This window comes from Citrus clementina, unplaced genomic scaffold, assembly GCF_000493195.1.
Source record: "Citrus clementina cultivar Clemenules unplaced genomic scaffold, Citrus_clementina_v1.0 scaffold_8, whole genome shotgun sequence".
Taxonomy (NCBI): domain Eukaryota; kingdom Viridiplantae; phylum Streptophyta; class Magnoliopsida; order Sapindales; family Rutaceae; genus Citrus; species Citrus x clementina.
The window spans coordinates 2,812,948-2,823,133 of record NW_006262022.1 but is presented as its reverse complement, the minus strand read 5'-3'; the positions used below and the strand labels follow the sequence as shown (position 1 = coordinate 2,823,133).

Here is a 10,186-nt window from a genome sequence, read left to right as displayed (position 1 = left end):
ACCTCCAAAACAGAGAACTAAATAAATTATTATTAAACGGGAGTCGAGTCCTAACAATTATTGGGATTCGAACTCATGCGCCTAATACCAATGGGCTTGTGAAATCAAGAATTGAAATACTTTTAATAACAAATCTTGAAAGATAGAGAAAATTATTAATACATGTGATTCAAATCGTCACATTTTGAACGTACTAGTTAATATGATGCCTCTCAAAGTTGATACACCATACATGCCATGTATTATGATAAAAGGCCTTGCGTGTTCAAATTTGAACAAATAATTTCCATTAATTCCCAACAACTTACGTTTTGGTTGCTTCCCAATTTTCTACCACCTTCTCTGCAAATGAGAAATGGGGTCCTTTCCATTTTTAGGCTTAACTTGTTCGGGCTACTTAATATTTTTCCAAACCTGAATTTCCATTTTTAGGCTTCAAAAATAAAAAAGTGGACCCCAGCGAAAGTTTGATTTTGAATTATGATATAGTTTTCAGGAGGTTGCTTTGTTACAGATTCTGTAACATACGCACCCAATGCATGCACCACACCTGTCCTGCATGTGGAAAAAAAGCATGCAATTGTTTTTATTTGGTAGCTAGCTAACCAATCAGGAGCTGGCTAAGTTGGATCTGTATGTTACAGAACCTGTAACTCAGTCAGCTCCTAGTTTTTTCACGTTTATTAAATGATTTTGAAGCTGTTTTCTTTGACTAATAACTCGTCTTTTACTACTAAGAGTAGAGTCGATAAAACGGATCGCCAAATTGTGAAAGAATTGTGAATTTTATATAAATAAACAAAAAAAAGTCAAACCTCTAATATCCACACGCACAACAGTCTTAAAATAACGCGAGTCCTGGCCCCGCAGGCCGCGACACAATTTGGCGCGTGTGGGGACTTGGAAGTTGTATCCGCCGACCAGTTACAGTTTTCCTCTTTACTTTTTCCTCTCGACGCTTCTTTGGCGCACGCAACTTGCAGCCCCCTTCTCTCTCTGAATCTTCTCTTCTTATAAGCCGAATCTCACTCTCTCTTAATTAGCAAACAAAAAATAAATAACTTAAATAAACCACTTTATTTCAATTATTAAAACATTGAGAAGAAAAAGAGAGAGAACAATGAGCTCGATTTCGATTCCCAGTTGTCTCGCACTCGCGCGACTCAACGCCAACGGCGTTATTAACTCCGTTCCTCACCTTCAGTTACCGATCACGGTGGCCACTCCTTCGCATCTCTCCAAACGACTACGTTTTTTCACTGTCTCTCGCGAGGTGAAGGCTTTTGCTCACAACGGCATCGGGATCACCAACTCCGTTCCTGTAAGTAGTACCGTTTCGCTTTCAGTTGATCGCTACGATGATGAGATAATATGGTCGTACGGTTTTGAATTTGATTCACGTACAGATTTGGTTAAAAACTTGTGTGTCAAGTAATTAACGAGTGCTAAATTATTGATATAAATATTTGTACGGTTATTGCAGCCGAGAAATGGAACGTACACAGTTGGTGACTTCATGACGAAGAAAGAGGATCTACACGCTGTAAAGACTACTACAACGGTCGATGAAGGTATTTGTGACACGTGGCAGCCTCTGTTCCTATCTCGTTTTATTACTAATTAATTATTTTGACTTGATTCAAATAAAAATGCGCGATTACAGCTTTAGAACGTCTTGTGGAGAAGAGAATTACCGGTTTTCCTGTGATTGATGACGACTGGAAGCTGGTAATTTTGATTACTTTCTCATTCGCTGTTTGTATACCGACATAATGTATATTTTATTGTTTATAGTATCTTTGCGTTTGAGATGCTGTGGCTTATAATTATACAGTCCACGATGACTGTGAAATGGAATCACTACGAATTGAGTATAATACTTTGGCAGAATGGTTGGTAAATGTCAATTGCCAAATAAAAGGCAGTGTTTTCACAATTAAGCAGAAACACAACAGTTGCAAACACACCCTTGGTGTAGTTCGTAGATGAGATTTTGTGATTACGATATCAACTTTCATTTTGTGTTTGCTGGAGATTTTACTTTGGAGTACCGATAAATTATACAGAGAGAATAATGGATGTACTGCTTTTTGATATTATTTGAATGTATATTGCTTTATTCTTAAATGCAAATGTGTATTTTAACAGAGGAAAAGGATGATAATGTTTGTTTCTTACCATCTCCTTAAGATCTTCACTTTTGAGCAAAACAATGAACACCTGCTTTTTTACAATTTTATATTATCTACTTGGGACCTTTAAACCCTCGGTCTTTGGTTAGATGTTAAATCAAGTGGTTGAAGACATGCCATTTTCTTGTAAGGTAGAATCCTTTTGTGACAATTTTTTTTATTTGTTAATGGAATCCAAAAATTAACTAAATACTACTGCTAATCCACCTCTATGTTTTGGTTGATATGATGTATCTGTGGTTTCCTAAATAACGTAGGTGATTGTAGTAGTTAACTCATTGATTCCAGTTAATTTTCTCTGTAGGTTGGTGTTGTTTCAGATTATGTTTTGGTTGATATGATGTATCTGTGGTTTCCTAAATAATGTTGATTGTAGTAGTTAACTCATTGATTCCAGTTAATTTTCACTGTAGGTTGGTGTTGTTTCAGATTATGACTTGCTAGCACTTGATTCCATTTCAGGTAGTATGAGAAAACTTGGCTTCCATCTTTATTTCGGTTTCAATTCTGGGAATGCTTATTTTGCTCACTGGTTGTTAAAATTTGTTGGAGGAATAAACTGTGGTTTCCTAAAAACTGTAGAAGGGCAATGACTGCTAATATAATTTCTTCCTTTTTGACATAGCAGTTCATATAATATTTTAATTTGGCCCTTGCCTTTTCCTTTGGTAGAAAATTATAAGTAATGGAGGACATGAATTTACTTGACACAGATTCTGAACATGTTTAGGTTCCTATCTAGTATCAGAAGTTTAATTTCGGAAGGACATATAAATTGTTTTTAGATCAGAGTGTCAAGAACTTCGGAGGCGTTTATGAAATATAGAAGGAGTCTGGATCAGACATTAATTTCTGCGAGATAACAATTGTCTATAATAATTTGAGATGAGTCGGTGAAGCAACTGCTCTTCTCTTTGCCTATAATTGGAATGGATATGGTTGTGTGTGGGGAGATCTGAAATGTGTGCCAAAAACAGTCTTCCTTTTCTCAATTTGCATAGCACATAAGGAAAGATATCCACATTAGAAGGGGCCAACTCGATCATGATTTGAGTATTAAGACAACAAACTAGCTGCTGCTCTGTTCTACGGTGCTTTGATACTGTTTTTTCTCATCATTGATTGACTAACTCTTGAAATTTTCCATATTGGACATTACATTTGGATCATCTTGAAATTTTTCTGTGCAACTGTCACTGATATATCTTTTTATGGCTACCAGGTGGCAATCAAAATGACACAAGCTTGTTTCCTAATGTCAATAGCAGTTGGAAAGTATGTGAGAACTGTTCAGTTTTATTTCCTTTTCTTTGGGATTTGAATTTGATGAAAAGATGTTAATTGTTGATACTGCAACTAATTGTGTTAGTTTGATCTCATTGTAATTGCATTCTTTCTCAACACTCATCCAAGAAACCATTTATTATGCTACTATTGTTGTGGCATGCCAAATCTGGGCATGTGAGCGCATACTCATATGGGTTCTTCAGTATGACTGTTAGATTTCTTAGAGGAATTAGCTTTTGTAGGGTTGTCTTCACTGAAATCGGGGGTCCGTGAACATAATGATATTGTGCTAACAATAGATTAATGTTTCAGATATTTTATCAGCATGTGGCATTGGCATAAGATGGCATCCACAGGATTAAAAGTAGGCTGAAAGTCATATTGCAGAATTGTATATCCATAAACGGAATTGGACTTATATGCCACTATATCAACACTAAAAAACTTAGGCAAATCAGAGCACCAAAATCACAAATATCATTTAGGGCAAAACTTTGGATTTATAAGTCAGCTTCTTTAGAGGTTTCTGTTATTTTGTGAAAAATGGAAACCAAAGACTTTGTACATAATCTGAACAGTCATGATTGAGAGCGTCGAAACCTTTTGCATCATCATTGCACTCCCCCTTCCTCCACAATCTCTCTTTCTCTTTTTTTTTTTTAATTTTTGTGTGTGTGTGTTTTTGTCTTTAGCTTGTGTTATGAACTATGTGAACAAATGGCTTGCATCTGCTGCTTTCTCTGATTTGTGCACTTGTGGCAGACATTCAATGAGTTACAGAGACTTCTTAGTAAGACTAATGGAAAAGTTGTTGGTGACTTGATGACGCCTGCTCCGCTCGTTGTTCATGAAAACACCAACTTAGAAGATGCTGCTAGGTATTCAATTCATCTGCTTTTTAATTATTATTTTTTTTTACAAACTGTCTATTCATTAATGGTCTAATCTATTTTCTTATCCAAAAATCCAAGTAACAAGTGTATTTTTCCAATGATTATGTTAATTGAAGGAAAGAGTTCTAGTAACGAGCATTTGATGCATTTTCTGCACCTCTTTTCAAGCTTTTGTGGTAATGGAACTAATTGTTAAATTCCTAATTTTCAAAATTATGATGCCAAACGCAAAGAGTGATTATCATATCAAATTTGGCATTCAAAATAAAAAAACAACACCTAGGCACATTTGATAACTATTATGTCATTCCCTCCTTTCTAGCCTGCAAAAGCTGAATCTCTGAAATTCGCTAAATCTAATAATTTATTGGCAGGTTGTTGCTTGAAACAAAATACCGTAGACTGCCGGTAGTAGATGGTGATGGCAAGCTGGTAAGAATTTTGGTTTTAATATCTATTACTGAAAATTTCATTAGTTGGATTGCCCATCAGTAGACGGATACTTATTGGCCCTTGTTTAAATCTTGAAGGTTGGACTCATCACAAGAGGAAATGTGGTTAGAGCTGCCCTCCAGATAAAACGGGATGGTGAAAGATCGACATAATTACAGTATCACATAAGATTCTTGGTTTTTGTACTACAACAAAGCTTTCATTCTTTTTGCACCCACTGATTATTCTGTCCAGTCTAGGTAGTTAATTGGGGTGAGTATAGTAAGGGTAGTTCTGTGTTATCCCAGACGTATGCTTTCAACCTGGTTCAAGATCCAGAGGAAGGCGGTTTATTGTTCTCGTGCCTTTTAGAGCCTTATTGATGTTGAATGCTTTGTAGCTAAGATGGCTTAGTTGAAAAAAAATGCTATATATGTATAGGTAATAGGTTTGATAAGATTCCATATCATAGGTTTATTAAGATTCCATATCATTTGCGAAGACCAGATTTCACTTGGAAGCAATCTACTTTTTATAACATAAACAACTATTCCTCTGTAAATTTGTTACGAGCATAGATTTGTTTAATTATCCATCGTTATAACTTCTCATCCTTCTTAAAAATTGGTAACCATCTACCAAACGAGGCAACTTTCATTTTTCCATTATATCAGTCTGGGCATTGTCATTATATAGCCGTGCTGCCTGTGCATTAAATTCTGTTCTGAATTTCATCTCAGTTATTGACAAAAACAAGTTTTCTTTATCTGTTGCCATCCGTTGATGGTTTTTCTAACGTATTAGCAGTCGAACGTCCTAGTACATGGAGGCTTCTTAAAACAATGAAGGGTTTATTTCCCGTGCCTTTGTTGTATCCAAAACACTATCGTGAAACCCAGACAATATTTCCAAGCTACTAGCAACTTCTTTGACATCCATGGATTCACAGGCCTCTATGCCACAAATAAGCTTCTTTCCTTAGATACCGGAAGGCCACTTGATCCCCGTAGTAAATTTGGACAGAGCTTCTGCCACTCACGGGTAAACCTTAAAAAGCCACCATTATAACAACACCCCACAATGCCCTTCTACTCCAGAAAACCATCAGCGAGACCAACAATTAGCCTCAACATCAGTTTCCATACACCCAAATTACCTGCAGAAGAATTTGGGTTATCTGATGGGTGTGAAAACCAATTAGCTATCACTTCTGATGATTTGTCTTCAAAGCTCTTCACGGCCACCATGAAGCTGCAAGACCCACTTGAGCAAGTCCTTCGTAGAAACAAAACCTGATTGCATAGTCAGCGACATGTTTCGTCCATGAAGAGCTGATATTGCTAACAGGCTTGGAATTCCAATAATAGTCTTCCATGGCACTGGTTGTTGTTCCCTTTGTGTGCTGAAGAGAGCATCAGACAGTATGTAACCCATGAGAAGGTTGTTTCGGACTTGGAAGCTTTTCAGCTACAAGGGCTGCCTGACAAGATTGAGTTAACAAGATCAATCGAGGGATCGTTATTCATGGTTGGGCACTGCAGCTTCTGATTCTTGAACATGAATCTGTGGGAGGACTTATGTCACATTTTGGATGGAACTCAACTTCAGAAGGTGTGCCTGCGAGTGTGCCAATGATCACTTGGCCTATTACATCTAAGCAATTTTATAATAAGAAAATTTTGTTACAGATGTGCTGAATATTGGCATTTCAGTAGGAAATGAGGCGAGAGTGAAGGTGAGGAGAGACGAAGTGGTTAAGGCAGTGAGTAAACTGATGAGTAGCAAAGAGCAGGAAGTTGCTGATATCAGAAAGAGAGCAAAATAATTGGGAGACAAGGCAAAGGAAGCTATTGAAAATGGTGGTTCTTCTTTATGTTAATGTGAGAAAATTCATCGGAGAGCTTAGGTCTTGCCGAAAATGCGAACAGGGGAGAATTCTGAACTAGAAAGGGATCAAATAAGTCCCTCTTGGATAGCTTCCAAGTCTTTGTTAGTTTGTAGTCGCCCTTAGGATAGACGTGTGTGATTCTTGTTTTTAAATGCTGATGTTTGTTGTTATAGAAAATCATGCATTTATTTCTCTTCTCTCCATAGTCTCTTCTTCCCAATTTCCAACAAAATCCAGACTCCTTTTGCCTCTTTAAAAGTATAAAATTTCATTTCACCTCTTAATCAATCAAAACTATACAGATTAGAGATGGCAAAAGAGCCTGAATTTTGCACATACCAAACAACTTGAACAAATTTCAGCAAATTTTTTTGAAAAGTAAACATGCCCAAAGTTTGAATTTAGAAGGGAAAAAACAGTTTCGCTAGGCTCTCATGGCATTTTTCACCTAGGCGCTTACAATTTACTTCTCGACTTCGATAATGGGCAGACATAATTCATTGCACTGGGGGTCCAATTGGCTCAAGAGGAACTACTGAAGGTTTTACATTATGACATTAGATTCTTCATATTTGACAGCACTGTGAGACTGACGGCTGTATCAAATATGCTGGATGACGTCCCTCCACAGGTAAGCTATTTTGTATAATAGCGACTCAATAATTTGAACATTCTTCTTGGTAGAATCCCTTTAAATTCCCTGCTTCTCTCTTCACAAGCCAGTCCTACTTTCAATTTGCTCATTCTCCTCGTATCCATGGACTCAAAATCTTCCCCAGTTGAAATGTTCTTCTTCCCTTATGTAGGAGGAGGTCACCAAATCCCCATGGTAGACATAGCCAGAATCTTTGCCGCTCATGGAGCCAAATCAACCATCATCACATCCCCAAAACACGCCCGTTCTTTCCAACAATCCATCAACCGGAACCAACAATCCGGCCTCCCCATCACCATCAAAACCCTCCATTTACCCGACGACATCGAGATACCAGACACGGACATGTCTGCTACACCCCGAACCGACACTTCCATGCTTCAGGAGCCTCTCAAATCACTCCTCCTCGATTCCAGACCAGACTGCATAGTCCATGATATGTTTCATCATTGGTCTGCTGATGTCATTAACAGTATGAATATTCCAAGAATTGTGTTTAATGGCAATTGCTGCTTCTCCCGTTGTGTTCTGGAAAACGTAAGGAAGTATAAGCCTCATGAGAAGGTGAGCTGTGATTATGAGCCATTTGTTGTTCCTGGTCTTCCTGATAAAATTGAATTGACCAGCTCTCAGCTTCCGGTTTGTGCCAGACAACAAGAAGCTGGGTCCGTTCATAAAATGTTTGCAAAACCGGAGGAGAAAAGTTTTGGGATTGTTGTCAACAGTTTTTACGACTTGGAGCCAGCTTATGTGGAGTATTTTAAGCAAGATTTGGGTAATGACAAAGCTTGGTTCGTCGGTCCAGTTTCTTTATGTAACAGCAACATTGAAGATAAAGCTGAAAGAGGCCATAAGACCAGTATTGATGAAGGAAAAATTCTTAGCTTCCTTGACAGTAAAGAAACCAATTCAGTTCTTTACATTAGTTTCGGAAGCTTAGCTCGTTTGGCTCCTGAACAACTCCTGGAGATTGCATACGGGCTTGAAGCTTCAAATCACTCATTCATTTGGGTTGTAGGAAAGATATTTCAATCTCCTGGAACTAGAAAGGAGAATGGTATTGAAGAGAATTGGTTGCCAAGCGGATTTGAAGAAAGGATGAGAGAATCCAAGAGAGGTCTAATAATACGAGGATGGGCACCGCAGCTTTTGATACTAGAACACGCGGCAGTGGGGGGTTTTATGACTCACTGTGGCTGGAATTCAACGCTCGAAAGTGTGAGTGCCGGGGTGCCAATGGTAACATGGCCCATAACAGCAGAGCAGTTTTCGAATGAGAAGTTGATTAGTGATGTGTTGAAGATTGGTGTGAAAGTTGGGAGTGTGAACTGGGTGTCTTGGAGCACTGAGCCTAGTGCTGCTGTGGGGAGAGACAAGGTGGAGGTGGCCGTGAAAAGGCTAATGGGTACCGGAGAGGAGGCGGCGGAGATGAGGAGGAGAGCCGGAGAGCTGGGTGAGAAAGCTAAGAATGCCGTTGAAGAAGGTGGGTCATCTTTTATTGATGCCGAGGCTTTGCTTCAGGAGCTCAAGTCTGTGTCCAGAATTTGAATATGTGAAATACTACTTATATTTAATGGCTTGAATAAGAAATGATTCGACATTAGATGATTATGACAAACAATAGGATAAGAGGACATTTATATTATTTATACTATCGTAGAATAAAAGTTATTAACTTTCTTTACTTGCAACTTAATGATCAATCATCTTTGGATTTAGTGGAAGAGTTTTTACACTCAAGAGTAAGATTTTATAAAAATATTATGAAATTAATATTAATATTAAAAAAAGACATCAAATTAAACAGTTGATGAGATTGTTTAACATACCTTTTTAAATTTTAGAAGACAACCATTAAAGATTAGGGAGATTAGGGGAAAAATGTAATGTTAAAAAATGAAGAAGTTATTCCCAAGTTCAAGAAGTGCTGTGCATATTTTTACTAACAATAATTATACACCTTCCGTTAAGGTGATAATTTGAAACAAAATTAATACGGTTAGTAAAGAGATTATATTTGTATCATTCGTTTAACAGTCGTGTTATATTTGAATCTATCAAATTGGTGCCAATTGCGCCCGGTACACCTCCATACTTTAAAAATTATTTCAATACCCTAAAATTTATTTTTGCCAAAATTTTCATCGATACCCTTTAAAAACTGATAGAAAATTACTAAGTTATCCTCATTTTAAAACATTTCAACTCAACGGACAACACCTTTCCCTTTTCTACTAAAGCAAACAAACATGTATCTGCTGCAATTCCCTCCATTATCAAACTCAAACAAACAAATACTGCAATTCCCTCATCGGCATCACCTCTACCGAAACAAACATTCATTCTCCATATATGGTAAATCGAACTTCAACACGAGCAAACTAAGCCTGAGAAGGGGAAGCTGCCACAACTGAGAAAGTGAAGCATAATTCGTCACTACATAATCGTCGGAGAGAGTTGATCATTTATTGCAAAATTGTCAGAATGTAACTAGTTGAGACAAGTAATTCCATGTAATTAGTTTTCTTGTTAATATTCAAGGGAAAAAATAAAAAGTTAGGGTTTTATATTGAAAAAATAGATTAATTAGTTGTGAGTCTCTCATAACATATTTGAAAACAAATTTCTAGTTGTTTTGCTGCATGCAAATTGTGAAAAATTAATGGATTGTGCTGATTATAATTTTGTTATGTAACACAAGATTTGGTCGTGTAAGGTTATGTAAGATTCAAGGTTGTGTATTACACGACCTTCATGTATTGCACGATTACACGACCTTCATATATTGCACGATTACACGACCTTCATGTATTGCACGATTACACGACCTTCATGTATT

At 37.3% G+C, this 10,186-nt stretch overlaps 2 protein-coding genes across 4 annotated transcripts; both read left to right on the top strand.

The window, feature by feature from the left end:
• Positions 1–919: 919 nt before the first annotated feature.
• On the top strand, positions 920–5,348 carry LOC18033959 (CBS domain-containing protein CBSX1, chloroplastic). Its single transcript, XM_006422911.2, has 8 exons — positions 920–1,321; positions 1,484–1,571; positions 1,664–1,728; positions 2,606–2,654; positions 3,415–3,467; positions 4,242–4,357; positions 4,747–4,804; positions 4,903–5,348. The coding sequence occupies exons 1-8, from the start codon at positions 1,121–1,123 to the stop codon at positions 4,975–4,977; spliced, it is 705 nt and encodes a 234-aa protein (XP_006422974.1). The 5' UTR covers positions 920–1,120; the 3' UTR covers positions 4,978–5,348.
• Positions 5,349–5,446: 98 nt separating this feature from the next.
• LOC18035283 (abscisate beta-glucosyltransferase) lies at positions 5,447–8,991 on the top strand. Of its 3 annotated transcripts, none has more exons than XM_024178766.1 (3): positions 5,447–6,415; positions 6,517–7,323; positions 7,499–8,991. In XM_024178766.1, exon 3 carries the CDS (start codon positions 7,519–7,521, stop codon positions 8,893–8,895), a length of 1,377 nt encoding a protein of 458 aa, XP_024034534.1. In that variant the 5' UTR covers positions 5,447–6,415; positions 6,517–7,323; positions 7,499–7,518; the 3' UTR covers positions 8,896–8,991. The 3 variants fall into 3 exon arrangements, with proteins under 3 accessions (XP_024034534.1, XP_024034533.1, XP_006422972.1); XM_024178765.1 differs by having other exon boundaries at positions 6,493–7,323; XM_006422909.2 differs by lacking the exons at positions 5,447–6,415; positions 6,517–7,323 and having other exon boundaries at positions 7,433–8,991.
• The last annotated feature ends 1,195 nt before the right edge of the window (positions 8,992–10,186 follow it).

Excerpts from the sequence above, each read along its gene's own strand:
- LOC18033959 (XM_006422911.2), top strand. The coding sequence starts at position 1,121 with ATGAGCTCGATTTCGATTCCCAGTTGTCTCGCACTCGCGCGACTCAAC. Across the intron at positions 1,322-1,483 it reads GGATCACCAACTCCGTTCCT|CCGAGAAATGGAACGTACAC; the intron begins GTAAGTAGTACC and ends CGGTTATTGCAG. Across the intron at positions 4,805-4,902 it reads TAGATGGTGATGGCAAGCTG|GTTGGACTCATCACAAGAGG; the intron begins GTAAGAATTTTG and ends TAAATCTTGAAG.
- LOC18035283 (XM_006422909.2), top strand. The coding sequence starts at position 7,450 with ATGGACTCAAAATCTTCCCCAGTTGAAATGTTCTTCTTCCCTTATGTA.